The 26,354-nt window shown below is 40.9% G+C and overlaps 1 protein-coding gene across 3 annotated transcripts in view; it reads left to right on the forward strand.

Annotated features, from left to right (window-relative positions):
- The window catches only part of CAD (carbamoyl-phosphate synthetase 2, aspartate transcarbamylase, and dihydroorotase), a 290,191-nt gene that overhangs the window by 51,008 nt on the left and 212,829 nt on the right, over positions 1-26,354 (forward strand). For all 3 annotated transcript variants that reach the window (XM_053709445.1, XM_053709446.1, XM_053709447.1), the window contains exons 9-11: positions 16,814-16,962; positions 19,205-19,336; positions 19,452-19,685. In XM_053709445.1, the coding sequence (XP_053565420.1) occupies positions 16,814-16,962; positions 19,205-19,336; positions 19,452-19,685 (515 nt within the window). The remainder of the gene's footprint in view (positions 1-16,813; positions 16,963-19,204; positions 19,337-19,451; positions 19,686-26,354) is intronic.

Here is a 26,354-nt window from a genome sequence, read left to right on the forward strand (position 1 = left end):
CACATGTGTGAGATACATATAGTAATGTGTTCTGCTCCCTATGTGATATTACACGTGTGTGTGTGTGTGTGAGATACATATAGTAATGTGTTCTGCTCCCCTATGTGACCTTACACGTGTGTGAGTTACATATAGTAATGCGTTCTGCTCCCCTATGTGACATTACACGTGTGTGTGAGATACATATAGTAATGTGTTCTGCTCTCCTATGTGACATTACACGCGTGTGTGAGATACATATAGTAATGCGTTCTGCTCCCTATGTGACATTACACGTGTGTGTGAGATACATATAGTAATGCGTTCTGCTCCCCTATGTGACATTACACGTGTGTGTGAGATACATATAGTAATGCGTTCTGCTCCCCTATGTGACATTACACATGTGTGAGATACATATAGTAATGTGTTCTGTTCCCCTATGTGACATTACACGTGTGTGTTACATATAGTAATGTGTTCTGCTCCCCTATGTGACATTACACGTGTGTGTGAGATACATATAGTAATGTGTTCTGCTCCCCTATGTGACATTACATGTGTGTGTGAGTTACATATAGTAATGCGTTCTGCTCTTCTATGTGACATTACATGTGTGTGTGAGATACATATAGTAATGCGTTCTGCTCCCCTATGTGACATTACACGTGTGTGATACATATACTAATGTGTTCTGCTCTCCTATGTGACATTACACGTGTGTGAGATACATATAGTAATGCGTTCTGCTCCCTATGTGACATTACACGTGTGTGAGATACATATAGTAATGCGTTCTGCTCTTCTATGTGACATTACACGTGTGTGAGATACATATAGTAATGTGTTCTGCTCTCCTATGTGACATTACACGTGTGTGTGAGATACATATAGTAATGTGTTCTGCTCTCCTATGTGACATTACACGTGTGTGTGAGATACATATAGTAATGTGTTCTGCTCTCCTATGTGACATTACACGTGTGTGAGATACATATAGTAATGTGTTCTGCTCCCCTATGTGACATTACATGTGTGTGTGATACATATAGTAATGTGTTCTGCTCTCCTATGTGACATTACGCGTGTGTGAGATACATATAGTAATGCGTTCTGCTCCCTATGTGACATTACACGTGTGTGAGTTACATATAGTAATGCGTTCTGCTCCCCTATGTGACATTACACGTGTGTGTGTGTGTGTGTGTTACATATAGTAATGCGTTCTGCTCCCCTATGTGACATTACATGTGTGTGTGTGAGATACATATAGTAATGTGTTCTGCTCCCCTATGTGACATAACATGTGTGTGTGTGAGATACATATAGTAATGCGTTCTGCTCCCCTATGTGACATTACACGTGTGTGTGTGAGATACATATAGTAATGTGTTCTGCTCCCCTATGTGACATTACATGTGTGTGTGAGATACATATAGTAATGCGTTCTGCTCCCCTATGTGACATTACACGTGTGTGTGTGAGATACATATAGTAATGTGTTCTGCTCTCCTATGTGACATTACACGTGTGTTTGAGATACATATAGTAATGTGTTCTGCTCTATGTGACATTACACGTGTGTGAGATACATATAGTAATGTGTTCTGCTCCCTATGTGACATTACACGCGTGTGTGAGATACATATAGTAATGTGTTCTGCTCCCCTATGTGACATTACATGTGTGTGTGAGATACATATAGTAATGTGTTCTGCTCCCCTATGTGATATTACACGTGTGTGTGATACATATAGTAATGTGTTCTGCTCCCTATGTGACATTACACGTGTGTGAGATACATATAGTAATGTGTTCTGCTCCCCTATGTGATATTACACGTGTGTGTGATACATATAGTAATGTGTTCTGCTCTCCTATGTGACATTACACGTGTGTGAGATACATATAGTAATGCGTTCTGCTCCCCTATGTGACATTACACGTGTGTGAGATACATATAGTAATGCGTTCTGCTCCCCTATGTGACATTACACGTGTGTGTGAGATACATATAGTAATGCGTTCTGCTCCCCTATGTGACATTACACATGTGTGAGATACATATAGTAATGTGTTCTGCTCCCTATGTGATATTACACGTGTGTGTGTGAGATACATATAGTAATGTGTTCTGCTCCCCTATGTGACCTTACACGTGTGTGAGTTACATATAGTAATGCGTTCTGCTCCCCTATGTGACATTACACGTGTGTGTGAGATACATATAGTAATGTGTTCTGCTCTCCTATGTGACATTACACGCGTGTGTGAGATACATATAGTAATGCGTTCTGCTCCCTATGTGACATTACACGTGTGTGTGAGATACATATAGTAATGCGTTCTGCTCCCCTATGTGACATTACACATGTGTGAGATACATATAGTAATGTGTTCTGCTCCCCTATGTGACATTACACGTGTGTGTGTGTGATACATATAGTAATGCGTTCTGCTCTTCTATGTGACATTACACGTGTGTGATACATATACTAATGTGTTCTGCTCTCCTATGTGACATTACACGTGTGTGAGATACATATAGTAATGCGTTCTGCTCCCCTATGTGACATTACACATGTGTGAGATACATATAGTAATGTGTTCTGCTCCCTATGTGATATTACACGTGTGTGTGTGTGTGAGATACATATAGTAATGTGTTCTGCTCCCCTACGTGACCTTACACGTGTGTGAGTTACATATAGTAATGCGTTCTGCTCCCCTATGTGACATTACACGCGTGTGTGAGATACATATAGTAATGCGTTCTGCTCCCTATGTGACATTACACGTGTGTGTGAGATACATATAGTAATGCGTTCTGCTCCCCTATGTGACATTACACATGTGTGTGAGATACATATAGTAATGCGTTCTGCTCCCCTATGTGACATTACACATGTGTGAGATACATATAGTAATGTGTTCTGCTCCCCTATGTGACATTACACGTGTGTGTGAGATACATATAGTAATGTGTTCTGCTCCCCTATGTGACATTACACGTGTGTGTGAGATTCATATAGTAATGTGTTCTGCTCCCCTATGTGACATTACATGTGTGTGTGAGTTACATATAGTAATGCGTTCTGCTCTTCTATGTGACATTACATGTGTGTGTGAGATACATATAGTAATGCGTTCTGCTCCCCTATGTGACATTACACGTGTGTGATACATATACTAATGTGTTCTGCTCTCCTATGTGACATTACACGTGTGTGAGATACATATAGTAATGCGTTCTGCTCCCTATGTGACATTACACGTGTGTGAGATACATATAGTAATGCGTTCTGCTCTTCTATGTGACATTGCACGCGTGTGTGAGATACATATAGTAATGTGTTCTGCTCTTCTATGTGACATTACACGTGTGTGAGATACATATAGTAATGTGTTCTGCTCTCCTATGTGACATTACACGTGTGTGTGAGATACATATAGTAATGTGTTCTGCTCTCCTATGTGACATTACACGTGTGTGAGATACATATAGTAATGTGTTCTGCTCCCCTATGTGACATTACATGTGTGTGTGATACATATAGTAATGTGTTCTGCTCTCCTATGTGACATTACGCGTGTGTGAGATACATATAGTAATGCGTTCTGCTCCCTATGTGACATTACACGTGTGTGTGAGATACATATAGTAATGTGTTCTGCTCCGTATGTGACATTACACGTGTGTGAGATACATCTAGTAATGTGTTCTGCTCCCCTATGTGACATTACACGTGTGTGAGATACATATAGTAATGTGTTCTGCTCTCCTATGTGACATTACACGTGTGTGTGAGATACATATAGTAATGTGTTCTGCTCTCCTATGTGACATTACACGTGTGTGAGATACATATAGTAATGTGTTCTGCTCTCCTATGTGACATTACACGTGTGTGTGAGATACATATAGTAATGTGTTCTGCTCTCCTATGTGACATTACACGTGTGTGAGATACATATAGTAATGTGTTCTGCTCCCCTATGTGACATTGCACGTGTGTGTGAGATACATATACTAATGTGTTCTGCTCCCCTATGTGATATTACACGTGTGTGAGATACATATAGTAATGCGTTCTGCTCCCTATGTGACATTACACGTGCGTGTGTGAGATACATATAGTAATGCATTCTGCTCCCCTATGTGACATTACATGTGTGTGTGTGTGAGATACATATAGTAATGTGTTCTGCTCCCCTATGTGACATTGCACGCGTGTGTGAGATACATATAGTAATGTGTTCTGCTCCCCTATGTGACATTACACGTGTGTGAGATACATATAGTAATGTGTTCTGTTCCCCTATGTGACATTACACGTGTGTGTGAGATACATATAGTAATGCGTTCTGCTCCCCTATGTGACATTACACGTGTGTGAGATACATATAGTAATGTGTTCTGCTCCCCTATGTGACATTACACGTGTGTGAGATACATATAGTAATGCGTTCTGCTCCCCTATGTGACATTACACATGTGTGTGTGTGAGATACATATAGTAATGTGTTCTGCTCCCCTATGTGACATTACACGTGTGTGAGATACATATAGTAATGTGTTCTGCTCCCCTATGTGACATTACATGTGTGTGTGTGTGAGATACATATAGTAATGCGTTCTGCTCCCTATGTGACATTACACGCGTGTGTGAGATACATATAGTAATGCGTTCTGCTCCCCTATGTGACATTACACGTGTGTGTGAGATACATATAGTAATGTGTTCTGCTCTCCTATGTGACATTACACGCGTGTGTGAGATACATATAGTAATGCGTTCTGCTCCCTATGTGACATTATTCGTGTGTGTGAGATACATATAGTAATGCGTTCTGCTCCCCTATGTGACATTACACATGTGTGAGATACATATAGTAATGTGTTCTGCTCCCCTATGTGACATTACACGTGTGTGTGTGTGATACATATAGTAATGCGTTCTGCTCTTCTATGTGACATTACACGTGTGTGATACATATACTAATGTGTTCTGCTCTCCTATGTGACATTACACGTGTGTGTGAGATACATATAGTAATGCGTTCTGCTCCCTATGTGACATTACATGTGTGTGAGATACATATAGTAATGCGTTCTGCTCTTCTATGTGACATTGCACGCGTGTGTGAGATACATATAGTAATGTGTTCTGCTCTTCTATGTGACATTACACGTGTGTGAGATACATATAGTAATGTGTTCTGCTCCCCTATGTGACATTACACGTGTGTGTGAGATACATATAGTAATGTGTTCTGCTCCCCTATGTGATATTACACGTGTGTGTGTGTGAGATACATATAGTAATGTGTTCTGCTCTCCTATGTGACATTACACGTGTGTGTGAGATACATATAGTAATGTGTTCTGCTCCCCTATGTGACATTACATGTGTGTGTGATACATATAGTAATGTGTTCTGCTCTCCTATGTGACATTACACGTGTGTGAGATACATATAGTAATGCGTTCTGCTCCCTATGTGACATTACACGTGTGTGAGATACATATAGTAATGTGTTCTGCTCTCCTATGTGACATTACACGTGTGTGAGATACATATAGTAATGCGTTCTGCTCCCTATGTGACATTACACGTGTGTGTGTGAGATACATATAGTAATGTGTTCTGCTCCCCTATGTGACATTACACGTGTGTGAGATACATATAGTAATGCGTTCTGCTCCCCTATGTGACATTACATGTGTGTGTGAGATACATATAGTAATGCGTTCTGCTCCCCTATGTGACATTACACGTGTGTGTGTGAGATCCATATAGTAATGTGTTCTGCTCTCCTATGTGACATTACGTGTGTGTGTGTGTGAGATACATATAGTAATGCGTTCTGCTCCCTATGTGACATTACACGTGTGTGAGATACATATAGTAATGTGTTCTGCTCCCCTATGTGACATTACACGTGTGAGATACATATAGTAATGTGTTCTGCTCCCCTATGTGACATTACACGTGTGTGTGAGATACATATAGTAATGTGTTCTGCTCCCCTATGTGACATTACATGTGTGTGTGAGATACATATAGTAATGTGTTCTGCTCCCCTATGTGACATTACATGTGTGTGTGTGAGATACATATAGTAATGTGTTCTGCTCCCCTATGTGACATTGCACGTGTGTGTGAGATACATATAGTAATGTGTTCTGTTCCCCTATGTGACATTACACGTGTGTGAGTTACATATAGTAATGCGTTCTCCCCTATGTGACATTACACGTGTGTGTGTGTGAGATACATATAGTAATGTGTTCTGCTCCCCTATGTGACATTACACGTGTGTGTGTGTGTGTGAGATACATATAGTAATGTGTTCTGCTCCCCTATGTGACATTACGTGTGTGTGAGATACATATAGTAATGCGTTCTGCTCCCCTATGTGACATTACACGTGTGTGTGTGAGATACATATAGTAATGCGTTCTGCTCCCCTATGTGACATTACACGTGTGTGAGATACATATAGTAATGTGTTCTGCTCCCCTATGTGACATTGCACGTGTGTGTGAGATACATATAGTAATGCGTTCTGCTCCCCTATGTGACATTACACGTGTGTGAGATACATATAGTAATGTGTTCTGCTCCCCTATGTGACATTACATGTGTGTGTGAGATACATATAGTAATGCGTTCTGCTCCCCTATGTGACATTACACGTGTGTGTGTGAGATACATATAGTAATGCGTTCTGCTCCCCTATGTGACATTACACGTGTGTGTGTGAGATACATATAGTAATGTGTTCTGCTCTCCTATGTGACATTACACGTGTGTTTGAGATACATATAGTAATGTGTTCTGCTCTATGTGACATTACACGTGTGTGAGATACATATAGTAATGTGTTCTGCTCCGTATGTGACATTACACGTGTGTGTGTTACATATAGTAATGCGTTCTGCTCCCCTATGTGACATTACACGTGTGTGTGTGAGATACATATAGTAATGTGTTCTGCTCCCCTATGTGACATTACACGTGTGTGTGTGAGATACATATAGTAATGCGTTCTGCTCCCCTATGTGACATTACACGTGTGTGAGATACATATAGTAATGTGTTCTGCTCCCCTATGTGACATTACACGTGTGTGTGAGTTACATATAGTAATGCATTCTGCTCTCCTATGTGACATTACACGTGTGTGTGAGATACATATAGTAATGCATTCTGCTCTCCTATGTGACATTACACGTGTGTGTGAGATACATATAGTAATGCGTTCTGCTCCCCTATGTGATATTACACGTGTGTGAGATACATATAGTAATGCATTCTGCTCTCCTATGTGACATTACACGTGTGTGTGAGATACATATAGTAATGTGTTTTGCTCTCCTATGTGACATTACATGTGTGTGTGTGAGATACATATAGTAATGCGTTCTGCTCCCCTATGTGACATTACACGTGTGTGTGTGAGATACATATAGTAATGCATTCTGCTCTCCTATGTGACATTACACGTGTGTTTGAGATACATATAGTAATGTGTTCTGCTCTATGTGACATTACACGTGTGTGTGTGTGATACATATAGTAATGTGTTCTGCTCCCCTATGTGACATTACACGTGTGTGTGAGATACATATAGTAATGTGTTCTGCTCTATGTGACATTACATGTGTGTGTGTGTGATACATATAGTAATGTGTTCTGCTCTCCTATGTGACATTACACGTGTGTGTGTGTGAGATCCATATAGTAATGTGTTCTGCTCTCCTATGTGACATTACACGTGTGTGTGTGTGAGATCCATATAGTAATGTGTTCTGCTCTCCTATGTGACATTACACGTGTGTGTGTGTGAGATCCATATAGTAATGTGTTCTGCTCTCCTATGTGACATTACACGTGTGTGTGTGTGTGATACATATAGTAATGTGTTCTGCTCTCCTATGTGACATTACACGTGTGTGAGATACATATAGTAATGTTTTCTGCTCTCCTATGTGATATTACACGTGTGAGAGTGAGATACATATAGTAATGTGTTCTGCTCCCCTATGTGACATTACACGTGTGTGTGAGATCCATATAGTAATGTGTTCTGCTCCCCTATGTGACATTACACGTGTGTGTGTGAGATCCATATACTAATGTGTTCTGCTCCCCTATGTGACATTACACGTGTGTGAGATACATATAGTAATGCGTTCTGCTCCGTATGTGACATTACACGTGTGTGTGAGATACATATAGTAATGTGTTCTGCTCTCCTATGTGACATTACACGTGTGTGTGATACATATAGTAATGCGTTCTGCTCTTCTATGTGACATTACATGTGTGTGTGTGTGTGATACATATAGTAATGTGTTCTGCTCCCCTATGTGACATTACACGTGTGTGAGATACATATAGTAATGTGTTCTGCTCTCCTATGTGACATTACACGTGTGTGAGATACATATAGTAATGTGTTCTGCTCTCCTATGTGACATTACACGTGTGTGAGTTACATATAGTAATGCGTTCTGCTCCCCTATGTGACATTACACGTGTGTGATATACATATAGTAATGTGTTCTGCTCCCCTATGTGACATTACACGTGTGTGTGAGATACATATAGTAATTCGTTCTGCTCCCCTATGTGACATTACACGTGTGTGAGATACATATAGTAATGCGTTCTGCTCCCCTATGTGACATTACACGTGTGTGTGTGAGATACATATAGTAATGCGTTCTGCTCCCCTATGTGACATTACACGTGTGTGAGATACATATAGTAATGTGTTCTGCTCCCCTATGTGACATTACACGTGTGTGAGATACATATAGTAATGCGTTCTGCTCCCCTATGTGACATTACACGTGTGTGTGAGATACATATAGTAATGCGTTCTGCTCCCCTATGTGACATTACACGTGTGTGTGAGATACATATAGTAATGCGTTCTGCTCCCCTATGTGACATTACACGTGTGTGTGAGATACATATAGTAATGCGTTCTGCTCCCCTATGTGACATTACACGTGTGTGTGAGATACATATAGTAATGCGTTCTGCTCCCCTATGTGACATTACACGTGTGTGTGAGATACATATAGTAATGCATTCTGCTCTCCTATGTGACATTACACGTGTGTGAGATACATATAGTAATGCGTTCTGCTCCCCTATGTGACATTACACGTGTGTGAGATACATATAGTAATGCGTTCTGCTCTCCTATGTGACATTACACGTGTGTGTGAGATACATATAGTAATGCGTTCTGCTCCCCTATGTGACATTACACGTGTGTGTGTGAGATCCATATAGTAATGTGTTCTGCTCTCCTATGTGACATTACACGTGTGTGAGATACATATAGTAATGTGTTCTGCTCCCCTATGTGACATTACACGTGTGTGTGTGTGATACATATAGTAATGTGTTCTGCTCTCCTATGTGACATTACACGTGTGTGTGTGAGATCCATATAGTAATGTGTTCTGCTCTCCTATGTGACATTACACGTGTGTGTGTGTGATACATATAGTAATGTGTTCTGCTCTCCTATGTGACATTACATGTGTGTGTGTGTGTGATACATATAGTAATGTGTTCTGCTCTCCTATGTGACATTACATGTGTGTGTGTGATACATATAGTAATGTGTTCTGCTCTCCTATGTGACATTACACGTGTGTGAGATACATATAGTAATGCGTTCTGCTCCCCTATGTGACATTACACGTGTGTGAGATACATATAGTAATGTGTTCTGCTCCCCTATGTGACATTACACGTGTGTGTGAGATACATATAGTAATGTGTTCTGCTCCCCTATGTGACATTACACGTGTGTGTGAGATACATATAGTAATGTGTTCTGCGCTATGTGACATTACACGTGTGTGAGTTACATATAGTAATGCGTTCTGCTCCCCTATGTGACATTACACGTGTGTGTGAGATCCATATAGTAATGTGTTCTGCTCCCCTATGTGACATTACACGTGTGTGTGTGAGATCCATATACTAATGTGTTCTGCTCCCCTATGTGACATTACACGTGTGTGAGATACATATAGTAATGCGTTCTGCTCCGTATGTGACATTACACGTGTGTGTGAGATACATATAGTAATGTGTTCTGCTCTCCTATGTGATATTACACTTGTGTGAGATACATATAGTAATGCGTTCTGCTCTTCTATGTGACATTACATGTGTGTGTGTGTGATACATATAGTAATGTGTTCTGCTCCCCTATGTGACATTACACGTGTGTGAGATACATATAGTAATGCGTTCTGCTCCCCTATGTGACATTACACGTGTGTGAGATACATATAGTAATGTGTTCTGCTCCCCTATGTGACATTACACGTGTGTGTGAGATACATATAGTAATGTGTTCTGCTCCCCTATGTGACATTACACGTGTGTGTGAGATACATATAGTAATGTGTTCTGCGCTATGTGACATTACACGTGTGTGAGTTACATATAGTAATGCGTTCTGCTCCCCTATGTGACATTACACGTGTGTGTGAGATCCATATAGTAATGTGTTCTGCTCCCCTATGTGACATTACACGTGTGTGTGTGAGATCCATATACTAATGTGTTCTGCTCCCCTATGTGACATTACACGTGTGTGAGATACATATAGTAATGCGTTCTGCTCCGTATGTGACATTACACGTGTGTGTGAGATACATATAGTAATGTGTTCTGCTCTCCTATGTGATATTACACTTGTGTGAGATACATATAGTAATGCGTTCTGCTCTTCTATGTGACATTACATGTGTGTGTGTGTGATACATATAGTAATGTGTTCTGCTCCCCTATGTGACATTACACGTGTGTGAGATACATATAGTAATGTGTTCTGCTCTCCTATGTGACATTACACGTGTGTGAGATACATATAGTAATGTGTTCTGCTCTCCTATGTGACATTACACGTGTGTGAGTTACATATAGTAATGCGTTCTGCTCCCCTATGTGACATTACACGTGTGTGTGAGATACATATAGTAATGCGTTCTGCTCCCCTATGTGACATTACACGTGTGTGAGATACATATAGTAATGCGTTCTGCTCCCCTATGTGACATTACACGTGTGTGTGTGAGATACATATAGTAATGCGTTCTGCTCCCCTATGTGACATTACACGTGTGTGTGTGAGATACATATAGTAATGCGTTCTGCTCCCCTATGTGACATTACACGTGTGTGTGAGATACATATAGTAATGCGTTCTACTCCCCTATGTGACATTACACGTGTGTGTGTGATACATATAGTAATGTGTTCTGCTCCCCTATGTGACATTACACGTGTGTGTGTGATACATATAGTAATGTGTTCTGCTCCGTATGTGACATTACACGTGTGTGTGATACATATAGTAATGTGTTCTGCTCCCCTATGTGACATTACACGTGTGTGAGATACATATATTAATGTGTTCTGCTCCCCTATGTGACATTACACGTGTGTGTGAGATACATATAGTAATGTGTTCTGCTCCCCTATGTGACATTACACGTGTGTGTGAGATACATATAGTAATGTGTTCTGCTCCCCTATGTGACATTACGTGTGTGTGTGTGTTACATATAGTAATGCGTTTTGCTCCCCTATGTGACATTACACGTGTGTGTGAGATACATATAGTAATGCGTTCTGCTCCCCTATGTGACATTACACGTGTGTGTGTGAGATACATATAGTAATGCATTCTGCTCTCCTATGTGACATTACACGTGTGTTTGAGATACATATAGTAATGTGTTCTGCTCTATGTGACATTACACGTGTGTGTGTGTGTGTGATACATATAGTAATGTGTTCTGCTCCCCTATATGATATTACACGTGTGTGTGATACATATAGTAATGTGTTCTGCTCCGTATGTGACATTACACGTGTGTGTGAGATACATATAGTAATGTGTTCTGCTCCCCTATGTGACATTACACGTGTGTGAGATACATATAGTAATGTGTTCTGCTCTCCTATGTGACATTACACGCGTGTGTGAGATACATATAGTAATGTGTTCTGCTCCCCTATGTGACATTACACGTGTGTGAGATACATATAGTAATGTGTTCTGCTCCCCTATGTGACATTACACGTGTGTGAGATACATATAGTAATGTGTTCTGCTCCCCTATGTGACATTACACGTGTGTGAGATACATATAGTAATGTGTTCTGCTCCCCTATGTGACATTACACGTGTGTGAGTTACATATAGTAATGTGTTCTGCTCTCCTATGTGACATTACACGTGTGTGTGAGATACATATAGTAATGTGTTCTGCTCCGTATGTGACATTACACGTGTGTGAGATACATATAGTAATGTGTTCTGCTCCCCTATGTGACATTACATGTGTGTGTGAGATACATATAGTAATGTGTTCTGCTCCCCTATGTGACATTACACGTGTGTGAGATACATATAGTAATGTGTTCTGCTCCCCTATGTGACATTACATGTGTGTGTGAGATACATATAGTAATGTGTTCTGCTCCCCTATGTGACATTACACGTGTGTGTGAGATACATATAGTAATGTGTTCTGCTCCGTATGTGACATTACACGCGTGTGTGAGATACATATAGTAATGTGTTCTGCTCCGTATGTGACATTACACGCGTGTGTGAGATACATATAGTAATGTGTTCTGCTCCCTATGTGACATTACACGTGTGTGTGAGATACATATAGTAATGTGTTCTGCTCCCTATGTGACATTACACGTGTGTGTGAGATACATATAGTAATGTGTTCTGCTCCCCTATGTGACATTACACGTGTGTGAGATACATATAGTAATGTGTTCTGCTCTCCTATGTGACATTACATGTGTGTGTGTGATACATATAGTAATGTGTTCTGCTCTCCTATGTGACATTACATGTGTGTGTGTGTGATACATATAGTAATGTGTTCTGCTCTCCTATGTGACATTACATGTGTGTGTGTGTGTGATACATATAGTAATGTGTTCTGCTCTCCTATGTGACATTACATGTGTGTGTGTGATACATATAGTAATGTGTTCTGCTCTCCTATGTGACATTACACGTGTGTGTGAGATACATATAGTAATGCGTTCTGCTCCCCATGTGACATTACACGTGTGTGAGATACATATAGTAATGCGTTCTGCTCCCCTATGTGACATTACACGTGTGTGAGATACATATAGTAATGTGTTCTGCTCCCCTATGTGACATTACACGTGTGTGTGAGATACATATAGTAATGTGTTCTGCTCCGTATGTGACATTACACGTGTGTGAGATACATATAGTAATGTGTTCTGCTCCGTATGTGACATTACACGTGTGTGAGATACATATAGTAATGTGTTCTGCTCCCCTATGTGACATTACACGTGTGTGAGATATATATATAGTAATGTGTTCTGCTCCCCTATGTGACATTACACGTGTGTGAGATACATATAGTAATGTGTTCTGCTCCCCTATGTGACATTACACGCGTGTGTGAGATACATATAGTAATGTGTTCTGCTCCCCTATGTGACATTACACGTGTGTGTGAGATACATATAGTAATGTGTTCTGCTCCCCTATGTGACATTACACGTGTGTGTGAGATACATATAGTAATGTCTTCTGCTCCCCTATGTGACATTACACGTGTGTGTAAGATACATATACTAATGTGTTCTGCTCCCCTATGTGACATTGCACGTGTGTGTGAGATACATATACTAATGTGTTCTGCTCCCCTATGTGATATTACACGTGTGTGAGATACATAAAGTAATGTGTTCTGCTCCCCTATGTGACATTACACGTGTGTGAGATACATATAGTAATGTGTTCTGCTCCCCTATGTGACATTACACGTGTGTGTGAGATACATATAGTAATGTGTTCTGCTCCGTATGTGACATTACACGTGTGTGAGATACATATAGTAATGTGTTCTGCTCTCCTATGTGACATTACACGTGTGTGTGAGATACATATAGTAATGTGTTCTGCTCCGTATGTGATATTACACGTGTGTGAGATACATATAGTAATGTGTTCTGCTCCCCTATGTGACATTACACGTGTGTGTGAGATACATATAGTAATGTGTTCTGCTCCGTATGTGACATTACACGTGTGTGAGATACATATAGTAATGTGTTCTGCTCTCCTATGTGACATTACACGTGTGTGTGAGATACATATAGTAATGTGTTCTGTTCCGTATGTGACATTACACGTGTGTGTGAGATACATATAGTAATGCGTTCTGCTCTCCTATGTGACATTACATGTGTGTGAGATACATATAGTAATGTGTTCTGCTCCCCTATGTGACATTACACGTGTGTGTGAGATACATATAGTAATGTGTTCTGCTCCCCTATGTGACATTACACGTGTGTGTGAGATACATATACTAATGTGTTCTGCTCCCCTATGTGATATTACACGTGTGTGAGATACATAAAGTAATGTGTTCTGCTCCCCTATGTGACATTACACGTGTGTGAGATACATATAGTAATGTGTTCTGCTCCCCTATGTGACATTACACGTGTGTGTGAGATACATATAGTAATGTGTTCTGCTCCGTATGTGACATTACACGTGTGTGAGATACATATAGTAATGTGTTCTGCTCTCCTATGTGACTTTACACGTGTGTGTGAGATACATATAGTAATGTGTTCTGCTCCGTATGTGATATTACACGTGTGTGAGATACATATAGTAATGTGTTCTGCTCCCCTATGTGACATTACACGTGTGTGTGAGATACATATAGTAATGTGTTCTGCTCCGTATGTGACATTACACGTGTGTGAGATACATATAGTAATGTGTTCTGCTCTCCTATGTGACATTACACGTGTGTGTGAGATACATATAGTAATGTGTTCTGTTCCGTATGTGACATTACACGTGTGTGTGAGATACATATAGTAATGCGTTCTGCTCTCCTATGTGACAACATGTGTGTGAGATACATATAGTAATGTGTTCTGCTCTCCTATGTGACATTACACGTGTGTGTGAGATACATATAGTAATGTGTTCTGCTCTCCTATGTGACATTACACGTGTGTGTGAGATACATATAGTAATGTGTTCTGCTCCCCTATGTGACATTACACGTGTGTGTGAGATACATATAGTAATGTGTTCTGCTCCGTATGTGACATTACACGTGTGTGAGATACATATAGTAATGTGTTCTGCTCTCCTATGTGATATTACACGTGTGTGAGATACATATAGTAATGTGTTCTGCTCCCCTATGTGACATTACACGTGTGTGTGAGATACATATAGTAATGTGTTCTGCTCCGTATGTGACATTACACGTGTGTGAGATACATATAGTAATGTGTTCTGCTCTCCTATGTGACATTACACGTGTGTGTGAGATACATATAGTAATGTGTTCTGCTCCGTATGTGACATTACACGTGTGTGAGATACATCTAGTAATGTGTTCTGCTCCCCTATGTGACATTACACGTGTGTGAGATACATATAGTAATGCGTTCTGCTCTCCTATGTGACATTACATGTGTGTGAGAGATACATATAGTAATGTGTTCTGCTCCCTATGTGACATTACATGTGTGTGAGATACATATAGTAATGCGTTCTGCTCTTCTATGTGACATTACACGCGTGTGTGAGATACATATAGTAATGTGTTCTGCTCCGTATGTGACATTACACGTGTGTGAGATACATATAGTAATGTGTTCTGCTCCGTATGTGACATTACACGTGTGTGAGATACATATAGTAATGTGTTCTGCTCCCCTATGTGACATTACACGTGTGTGTGAGATACATATAGTAATGCGTTCTGCTCCGTATGTGACATTACACGTGTGTGAGATACATATAGTAATGTGTTCTGCTCCGTATGTGACATTACACGTGTGTGAGATACATATAGTAATGTGTTCTGCTCCGTATGTGACATTACACGTGTGTGAGATACATATAGTAATGTGTTCTGCTCCCCTATGTGACATTACACGTGTGTGTGAGATACATATAGTAATGTGTTCTGCTCCGTATGTGACATTACACGTGTGTGAGATACATATAGTAATGTGTTCTGCTCCGTATGTGACATTACACGTGTGTGAGATACATATAGTAATGTGTTCTGCTTCCCTATGTGACATTACACGTGTGTGAGATACATATAGTAATGTGTTCTGCTCCGTATGTGACATTACACGTGTGTGAGATACATATAGTAATGTGTTCTGCTCCGTATGTGACATTACACGTGTGTGAGATACATATAGTAATGTGTTCTGCTCCCCTATGTGACATTACACGTGTGTGAGATACATATAGTAATGTGTTCTGCTCCGTATGTGACATTACACGTGTGTGAGATACATATAGTAATGCGTTCTGCTCCGTATGTGACATTACACGTGTGTGAGATACATATAGTAATGTGTTCTGCTCCGTATGTGACATTACACGTGTGTGTGTGTGTGTGATACATATAGTAATGTGTTCTGCTCCGTATGTGACATTACACGTGTGTGATACATATAGTAATGTGTTCTGCTCCGTATGTGACATTACACGTGTGTGAGATACATATAGTAATGCCTTCTGCTCCCCTGATAGGTTTTAGACCTTGTTTTCTCAGCTCTCTGGCATGACCTGGCGCACACCTACAGTACAGGTCTGGCGATTGCGCCATTTGATTATTAAGCTCAGTCCCCGTTTTTGCCAGGTCATACAATGCATTAATTGTACTTGTATAAAAGTGATGTAAAAATACAAATAACTTTTGATCTATTTCCAGTGAAGCAGCGTTTGACTGATGTGCTGACTTACAAAGACTCTCCTAATGTCACTGATATGGAGTCCTCTCGGCCGAACAAGGTGCTCATCCTGGGCTCTGGGGGTCTCTCTATCGGCCAAGCAGGGGAATTTGATTACTCCGGTTCTCAGGTAAAATTGTTTAATCTTCTGTAAGTGCTCCCAAAACCTTGTCCTGTAGCTTCAGATTGTGCAAAGTCTCTCCTTACAATGAAAGTTGACCATGGTACAGACAGGGGCAGTTATGTGACCTAAACCTGTATCATGACCTACCTGCATGATAACCTAGATATAGACGGGGGCAGTTATGTGACATAATGCGTACCTACCTGCAGGGTAACAGTGATACAGGCAGGGGCAGTTATGTGACCTAAACCTGTATCATGACCTACCTGCATGATAACCTAGATATAGACGGGGGCAGTTATGTGACATAAAGCGTACTTACCTGCAGGGTAACTGTGATACAGACAGGGACAGTTATGTGACATAAAGCGTACCTACCTGCATGATAACCTAGATATAGACGGGGGCAGTTATGTGACATAATGCGTACCTACCTGCAGGGTAACGGTGATACAGACAGGGCCAGTTATGTGACATAAAGCGTACCTACCTGCATGATAACCTAGATATAGACGGGGGGCAGTTATGTGACATAAAGCGTACCTACCTGCAGGGTAACTGTGATACAGACAGGGACAGTTATGTGACATAAAGCGTACCTACCTGCAGGGTAACGGTGATACAGACAGGGGCAGTTATGTGACATAAAGCGTACCTACCTGCAGGGTAACTGTGATACAGACAGGGACAGTTATGTGACATAAAGCGTACCTACCTGCATGATAACCTAGATACAGACGGGGGCAGTTATGTGACATAATGCGTACCTACCTGCAGGGTAACTGTGATACAGACAGGGGCAGTTATGTGACATAAAGTGTACCTACCTGCAGGGTAACTGTGATACAGACAGGGACAGTTATGTGACATAAAGCGTACCTACCTGCAGGGTAACGGTGATACAGACAGGGGCAGTTATGTGACATAAAGCGTACCTACCTGCAGGGTAACTGTGATACAGACAGGGACAGTTATGTGACATAAAGCGTACCTACCTGCATGATAACCTAGATATAGACGGGGGCAGTTATGTGACATAAAGCGTACCTACCTGCAGGGTAACGGCGATACAGACAGGGGCAGTTATGTGACATAAAGCGTACCTACCTGCATGATAACCTAGATATAGACAAGGGCAGTTATGTGACATAAAGCGTACCTACCTGCATGATAACCTAGATACAAATAGGATAAACCTGCAGGATAAACCTGTACCTCTCTGCATGGCAATATAGATATAGACAGGGGGCAGTTATGTGACATAAAGTGTACCTACCCACAGGATAAAGCTGTGCCTACCTGCAGGGTAACTGTGATACAGACAGGGGCAGTTATGTGACATAAAGCGTACCTACCTGCATGATAACCTAGATATAGACAAGGGCAGTTATGTGACATAAAGCGTACCTACCTGCATGATAACCTAGATATAGACGGGGGCAGTTATGTGACATAAAGCGTACCTACCTGCAGGGTAACGGTGATACAGACAGGGGCAGTTATGTGACATAAAGCGTACCTACCTGCATGATAACCTAGATATAGACGGGGGCAGTTATGTGACATAATGCGTACCTACCTGCATGATAACCTAGATATAGACGGGGGCAGTTATGTGACATAAAGCGTACCTACCTGCAGGGTAACGGTGATACAGACAGGGGCAGTTATGTGACATAAAGCGTACCTACCTGCATGATAACCTAGATATAGACAAGGGCAGTTATGTGACATAAAGCGTACCTACCTGCATGATAACCTAGATACAAATAGGATAAACCTGCAGGATAAACCTGTACCTCTCTGCATGGCAATATAGATATAGACAGGGGGCAGTTATGTGACATAAAGTGTACCTACCCACAGGATAAAGCTGTGCCTACCTGCAGGGTAACAGTGATACAGACAGGGGCAGTTATATTACATAAATTGTACCTACCCACAGGATAAAGCTGTACCTTCCTGCAGGGTAACAGTGATACAGACAGGGGCAGTTATGAGACATAAATTGTACCTACCCACAGGATAAAGCTGTACCTTCCTGCAGGGTAACAATGATACAGACAGGGGCAGTTATGTGATTGTGTAGTGTATCCTGTTTGTGGTTCGTTCCTTCCTTGACCAATGACCAGTTATATATTGCTCTGTGTTCAGTAATCACACACATAGTTGTACACAGAGTCCCTTACATGGCGGAGATTATGTATTTCCTATGCTCTGCTTTTACTGTAGTTTACTTCTATTACAGGCCATTAAAGCTCTTAAAGAAGAAAACATCCAAACTGTGCTGATAAACCCAAATATTGCCACAGTGCAGACATCCAAAGGGCTGGCAGATAAGGTGTATTTCCTCCCCATAACGGCCGATTATGTCACACAGGTGAGTCTGGATCCTAATGAAGACTGTTGGTTGATTTTGGTGTTCTGTGATGTCACCTCCGTATTAATGGTGTCCACTTATATCCAAGTAACCTGCAACCTTCTCTGACACCCAGGTGATAAAGAACGAGCGCCCCGATGGTGTTCTGCTCACATTTGGAGGTCAGACAGCTTTGAATTGTGGTGTAGAGCTAACCAAGCGCGGCGTGCTGGAGAAATACAACGTACGTGTCTTAGGAACACCTGTGAGCTCCATCGAAATGACAGAGGACCGTAAAGTGTTTGTGGAAAAGATGGAGGAGATTGAAGAACACGTGGCACCTAGTGAGGCAGCTTTCTCTCTTGAGCAGGTAACCAGCTTGTGCATATCTGGTGTTTACTGTTGTCTATAAGGATCCTCAGGGCTGCTAGGGAGAACATAGAACTTGATAAGAATCAAAAGGCCCAATTTCCTTCTGAAGTGTAATTGTAATAGGATAGCAGAATCCTCAGACATCATCTTATTCCCTGCTGGTCTTTACCCCTCTATTGGAAGTTTATTCTGTAAATTGGTCATGAACCTGCTGCCCTCTGGCTTCAGATTATGAACCCTAGTTTCTTTTACAAGATATGACGAGTCCACGGATTTCATCCTTATGGGATATCGCCTCCTGGTCAGCAGGAGGAGGCAAAGAGCACCACAGCAGAGCTGTATATATAGCTCCTACCTTCCCTCCCACTCCAGTCATTCACTTTGCCTATGTTAGTGATAGGAAGAGGTAAAGTGAGGTGTTAGTTATAGATTCTTCAATCAAGAGTTTATTATTTTTAAAGTAGTGCCACAGTGTGCTACTTTGTTCTGGGGTTTAGCCTAGACCAAAACAATCTCTTCAGTGCAAAAAGAGAAGCATTTAGTGGCTTCAAAGCAATGGGAACTTGTGGGACATAATTCTCACTGTGCCTCCCATAGATTCTATGCTGCCCTTTTAGGGGAAAAATCTGAGAGATCTTACTCAGTGTTTTTCCTTATTATCCTCCGGTCCATGTGAGCAGTAGGATTTCACACGCCTGGGAGCTGCCTTTGCTGTCGGCAGTTGGAGGTAAGTGCCATTTTTATTTCCTGGGCATAGAAGATAGATTGGGCTCAGAAGACATTGGCCACTCTCATTGTGAATAAAAGCCCTTAGAGAGAAGGGCTCCTTATTCAGGTATGAGCTTTCTCCTTCCTGGGAGACAAGTCTAGGCAGCTGTGTTTTAATTCCCCTGGGGTTCCCCTTGTAAATTTTTCCCGACGGTTGCATATGAGAGCAATGCTGACCGGTTGATACTGTGTATTATTAACCGCTTTTCTCCCTAGGTAATGGAGAGGGTACTTGCGATTATACTGTTGGTTATTGGGGCATTTTGTTACATCTCCCGGTGGTTAAGATGGCGACCGGGAGATGTCTGTGTAATGTACTGTATACGCCCACGAAGGGCGGTCCTTGGGGACGTTTTGTCTTTACGCGCCCTATTGGTGCCTATTGTGACTATGTCCGTGGTGTGGGCTCCTTTATCTATGGACAATGTATTTCATGGGGCTTATGTATGCTCTCCTGGCGGTTCACTAAGTCTTCCTTGCCGCCCGGGAGTTGTCCGTTATGTCACCGCCCGGGAGGGGCGGTCTTTAGGACGCCATTTACGCGGAGTGTTCAGTATTTCTCCCGACAGTTCCATTAAAAGCAATACCGACTGGGAGATAGGTTGTATTTTCTTAGTGTGCACAGACACATGTTTCCCTATTGTAGGCTTACTTGGCAACCGGCAAAGTAAGTCGGATCGTAGCCTTATTTCCCTTGTTGCGGTGAGGAGTCTGGTATGGCTTGGATCATTCCGCTCTAAACGAGGATACTACCGAGGGGTGTTGAGATCTAGCAGTTTACGCTAGTTTTGCCCTTTTGGGTTTTCTGCAGGATATGGAATAAAATATAAAGAAAAAGTGTGTTTTTTTCTGTTTAAAATTTAAAGTGACAGTCACATGTTTTCATATGTTCCATTCTGACCTAATTACTCCTTCCTCAGCTATGGCTGTTAGGAGTCTGGTAATTCTGCGCAATCCATTCCAAAAATGTTTTATAAGATTCTGTCCAAATTAATTTTTGACACACAGGCAGTGCTCTGCGGTTGCTTGCGAAGACGTTGCCTTTGATGTACATAGTAATGCTTTGTTGCTACTTTATTACTATGATTATAAGATGGATTGTTTTTCTGCACAACAGAAATAGGTCGTACTTTTACAATTTAAAGTGACAGTGCAAAAAAAAAAGAAAGTGTTCCTTTTATTAAGGGTCTTATGGCTGTTTGTTTCTTCATCCATTGTGATGTAGGATGATATAACACGCTATAATATGTTACTTTATGATTTAAAGGACAAGTAACTTTTTTCTGCATTCAGTTTGCAACTGTTTTTCGTCTGTTTGTTAATTCTTCCTTTGTGATGTGAATAACACAAGCGGTTTGCCGCGCTTTACAAGTACCCAATACATACATATGTATTTCATTAAAGAAACAGTATCGCTTCCTATGGGAAGATTTAGTTCCTTTTGAACCCTTTATTGAAATAAACCAATTTTCTTTCATGTAATTGGCAAGAGTCCATGAGCTAGTAACGTATGGGATATACATTCCTACCAGGAGGGGCAAAGTTTCCCAAACCTCAAAATGCCTATAAATACACCCCTCACCACACCCACAATTCAGTTTTACAAACTTTGCCTCCGATGGAGGTGGTGAAGTAAGTTTGTGCTAGATTCTACGTTGATATGCGCTCCGCAGCAAGTTGGAGCCCGGTTTTCCTCTCAGCGTGCAGTGAATGTCAGAGGGATGTGAGGAGAGTATTGCCTATTTGAATGCAGTGATCTCCTTCTAAGGGGTCTATTTCATAGGTTCTCTGTTATCGGTCGTAGAGATTCATCTCTTACCTCCCTTTTCAGATCGACGATATACTCTTATATATACCATTACCTCTGCTGATTCTCGTTTCAGTACTGGTTTGGCTTTCTACAAACATGTAGATGAGTGTCCTGGGGTAAGTAAATCTTATTTTCTGTGACACTCTAAGCTATGGTTGGGCACTTTGTTTATAAAGTTCTAAATATATGTATTCAAACATTTATTTGCCTTGACTCAGAATGTTCAACTTTCCTTATTTTTCAGACAGTCAGTTTCATATTTGGGATAATGCATTTGATTTAATCATTTTTTCTTACCTTCAAAAATTTGACTTTTTTCCCTGTGGGCTGTTAGGCTCGCGGGGGCTGAAAATGCTTCATTTTATTGCGTCATTCTTGGCGCAGACTTTTTGGCGCAAAAATTCTTTTCCGTTTCCGGCGTCATACGTGTCGCCGGAAGTTGCGTCATTTTTTGACGTTATTTTGCGCCAAAAATGTCGGCGTTCCGGATGTGGCGTCATTTTTGGCGCCAAAAAGCATTTAGGCGCCAAATAATGTGGGCGTCTTATTTGGCGCTAAAAAATATGGGCGTCGCTTTTGTCTCCACATTATTTAAGTCTCATTTTTCATTGCTTCTGGTTGCTAGAAGCTTGTTCTTTGGCATTTTTTCCCATTCCTGAAACTGTCATTTAAGGAATTTGATCAATTTTGCTTTATATGTTGTTTTTTTCTCTTACATATTGCAAGATGTCTCACGTTGCATCTGAGTCAGAAGATACTACAGGAAAATCGCTATCTAGTGCTGGATCTACCAAAGCTAAGTGTATCTGCTGTAAACTTTTGGTAGCTATTCCTCCAGCTGTTGTTTGTATTGATTGTCATGACAAACTTGTTAATGCAGATAATATTTCCTTTAGTAAAGTACCATTGCCTGTTGCAGTTCCTTCAACATCTAAGGTGCAGAATGTTCCTGATGACATAAGAGATTTTGTTTCTGAATCCATAAAGAAGGCTATGTCTGTTATTTCTCCTTCTAGTAAACGTAAAAAATCTTTTAAAACTTCTCTCCCTACAGATGAATTTTTAAATGAACATCATCATTCTGATTCTGATGACTCTTCTGGTTCAGAGGATTCTGTCTCAGAGGTTGATGCTGATAAATCTTCATATTTATTTAAAATGGAATTTATTCGTTCTTTACTTAAAGAAGTTCTAATTGCTTTAGAAATAGAGGATTCTGGTCCTCTTGATACTAATTCTAAACGTTTGGATAAGGTATTTAAATCTCCTGTGGTTATTCCAGAAGTTTTTCCTGTTCCTAATGCTATTTCTGCAGTAATTTCCAAAGAATGGGATAAATTGGGTAATTCATTTACTCCTTCTAAACGTTTTAAGCAATTATATCCTGTGCCGTCTGACAGATTAGAATTTTGGGACAAAATCCCTAAAGTTGATGGGGCTATTTCTACCCTTGCTAAACGTACTACTATTCCTACGTCAGATGGTACTTCGTTTAAGGATCCTTTAGATAGGAAAATTGAATCCTTTCTAAGAAAAGCTTATCTGTGTTCAGGTAATCTTCTTAGACCTGCTATATCTTTGGCTGATGTTGCTGCAGCTTCAACTTTTTGGTTGGAAACCTTAGCGTAACAATTAACACATCATGATTCTCATGATATTATTATTCTTCTTCAGCATGCTAATAATTTTATCTGTGATGCCATCTTTGATATTATCAGGGTTGATGTCAGGTTTATGTCTCTAGCTATTTTAGCTAGAAGAGCTTTATGGCTTAAGACTTGGAATGCTGATATGGCTTCTAAATCAACTCTACTTTCCATTTCTTTCCAGGGTAACAAATTATTTGGTTCTCAGTTGGATTCTATTATTTCAACTGTTACTGGTGGGAAAGGAACTTTTTTACCACAGGATAAAAAATCTAAGGGTAAAAACAGAGCTAATAATCGTTTTCGTTCCTTTCGTTTCAACAAAGAACAAAAACCTGATCCTTCATCCTCAGGAGCAGTTTCAGTTTGGAAACCATCTCCAATCTGGAATAAATCCAAGCCAGCCAGAAAGGCAAAGCCTGCTTCTAAGTCCACATGAAGGTGCGGCCCTCATTCCAGCTCAGCTGGTAGGGGGCAGGTTACGTTTTTTCAAAGAAATTTGGATCACTTCTGTTCACAATCTTTGGATTCAGAACATTGTTTCAGACGGGTACAGAATTGGTTTCAAGATGAGACCTCCTGCAAAGAGATTTTTTCTTTCCCGTGTCCCAGTAAATCCAGTAAAAGCTCAAGCATTTCTGAATTGTGTTTCAGATCTAGAGTTGACTGGAGTAATTATGCCAGTTCCAGTTCAGGAACAGGGGATGGGGTTTTATTCAAATCTCTTCATTGTACCAAAGAAGGAGAATTCCTTCAGACCAGTTCTGGATCTAAAAATATTGAATCGTTATGTAAGGATACCTACGTTCAAGATGGTAACTGTAAGGACTATCTTGCCTTTTGTTCAGCAAGGGAATTATATGTCCACAATAGATTTACAGGATGCATATCTGCATATTCCGATTCATCCGGATCATTATCGGTTCCTGAGATTCTCTTTTCTGGACAAGCATTACCAGTTTGTGGCTCTGCCGTTTGGCCTTGCTACAGCTCCAAGAATTTTTACAAAGGTTCTCGGTGCCCTTCTGTCTGTAATCAGAGAACAGGGTATTGTGGTATTTCCTTATTTGGACGATATCTTGGTACTTGCTCAGTCTTTACATTTAGCAGAATTTCATACGAATCGACTTGTGTTGTTTCTTCAAGATCATGGTTGGAGGATCAATTTACCAAAAAGTTAATTGATTCCTCAGACAAGGGTAACCTTTCTGGGTTTCCAAATAGATTCAGTGTCCATGACTCTGTCTTTAACAGACTAGAGGCGTCTAAAACTGATGGCAGCTTGTCGAAGCCTTCAGTCACAATCATTCCCTTCGGTAGCCTTTTGCATGGAAATTCTAGGTCTTATGACTGCTGCATCGGACGCGATCCCCTTTGCTCGTTTTCACATGCGACCTCTTCAGCTTTGTATGCTGAATCAATGGTGCAAGGATTACACAAAGATATCTCAATTAATATCTTTAAAACCGATTGTTCGACACTCTCTAACGTGGTGGACAGATCACCATCGTTTAATTCAGGGGGCTTCTTTTGTGCTTCCGACCTGGACTGTAATTTCAACAGATGCAAGTCTCACAGGTTGGGGAGCTGTGTGGGGATCTCTGACGGCACAAGGAGTTTGGGAATCTCAGGAGGTGAGATTACCGATCAATATTTTGGAACTCTGTGCAATTTTCAGAGCTCTTCAGTTTTGGCCTCTTCTGAAGAGAGAATCGTTCATTTGTTTTCAGACAGACAATGTCACAACTGTGGCATACATCAATCATCAAGGAGGAACTCACAGTCCTCTGGCTATGAAAGAAGTATCTCGAATTTTGGTTTGGGCGGAATCCAGCTCCTGTCTAATCTCTGCGGTTCATATCCCAGGTGTAGACAATTGGGAAGCGGATTATCTCAGTCGCCAAACGTTGCATCCGGGCCAATGGTCTCTTCACCCAGAGGTATTTCTTCAGATCGTTCAAATGTGGGAACTTCCAGAAATAGATTTGATGGCGTCCCATCTAAACAAGAAACTTCCCAGGTATCTGTCCAGATCCCGGGATCCTCAGGCGGAGGCAGTGGATGCATTATCACTTCCTTGGAAGTATCATCCTGCCTATATCTTTCCGCCTCTAGTTCTTCTTCCAAGAGTAATCTCCAAGATTCTGAAGGAATGCTCGTTTGTTCTGCTGGTAGCTCCGGCATGGCCTCACAGGTTTTGGTATGTGGATCTTGTCCGGATGGCCTCTTGCCAACCGTGGACTCTTCCGTTAAGACCAGACCTTCTGTCACAAGGTCCTTTTTTCCATCAGGATCTGAAATCCTTAAATTTAAAGGTATGGAGATTGAACGCTTGATTCTTCGTCAAAGAGGTTTCTCTGACGCTGTGATTAATACTATGTTACAGGCTCGTAAATCTGTATCTAGAGAGATATATTAGAGTCTGGAAGACTTATATTTCTTG

The sequence above is a fragment of the Bombina bombina genome, chromosome 4 (assembly GCF_027579735.1).
Source record: "Bombina bombina isolate aBomBom1 chromosome 4, aBomBom1.pri, whole genome shotgun sequence".
NCBI lineage: Eukaryota > Metazoa > Chordata > Amphibia > Anura > Bombinatoridae > Bombina > Bombina bombina.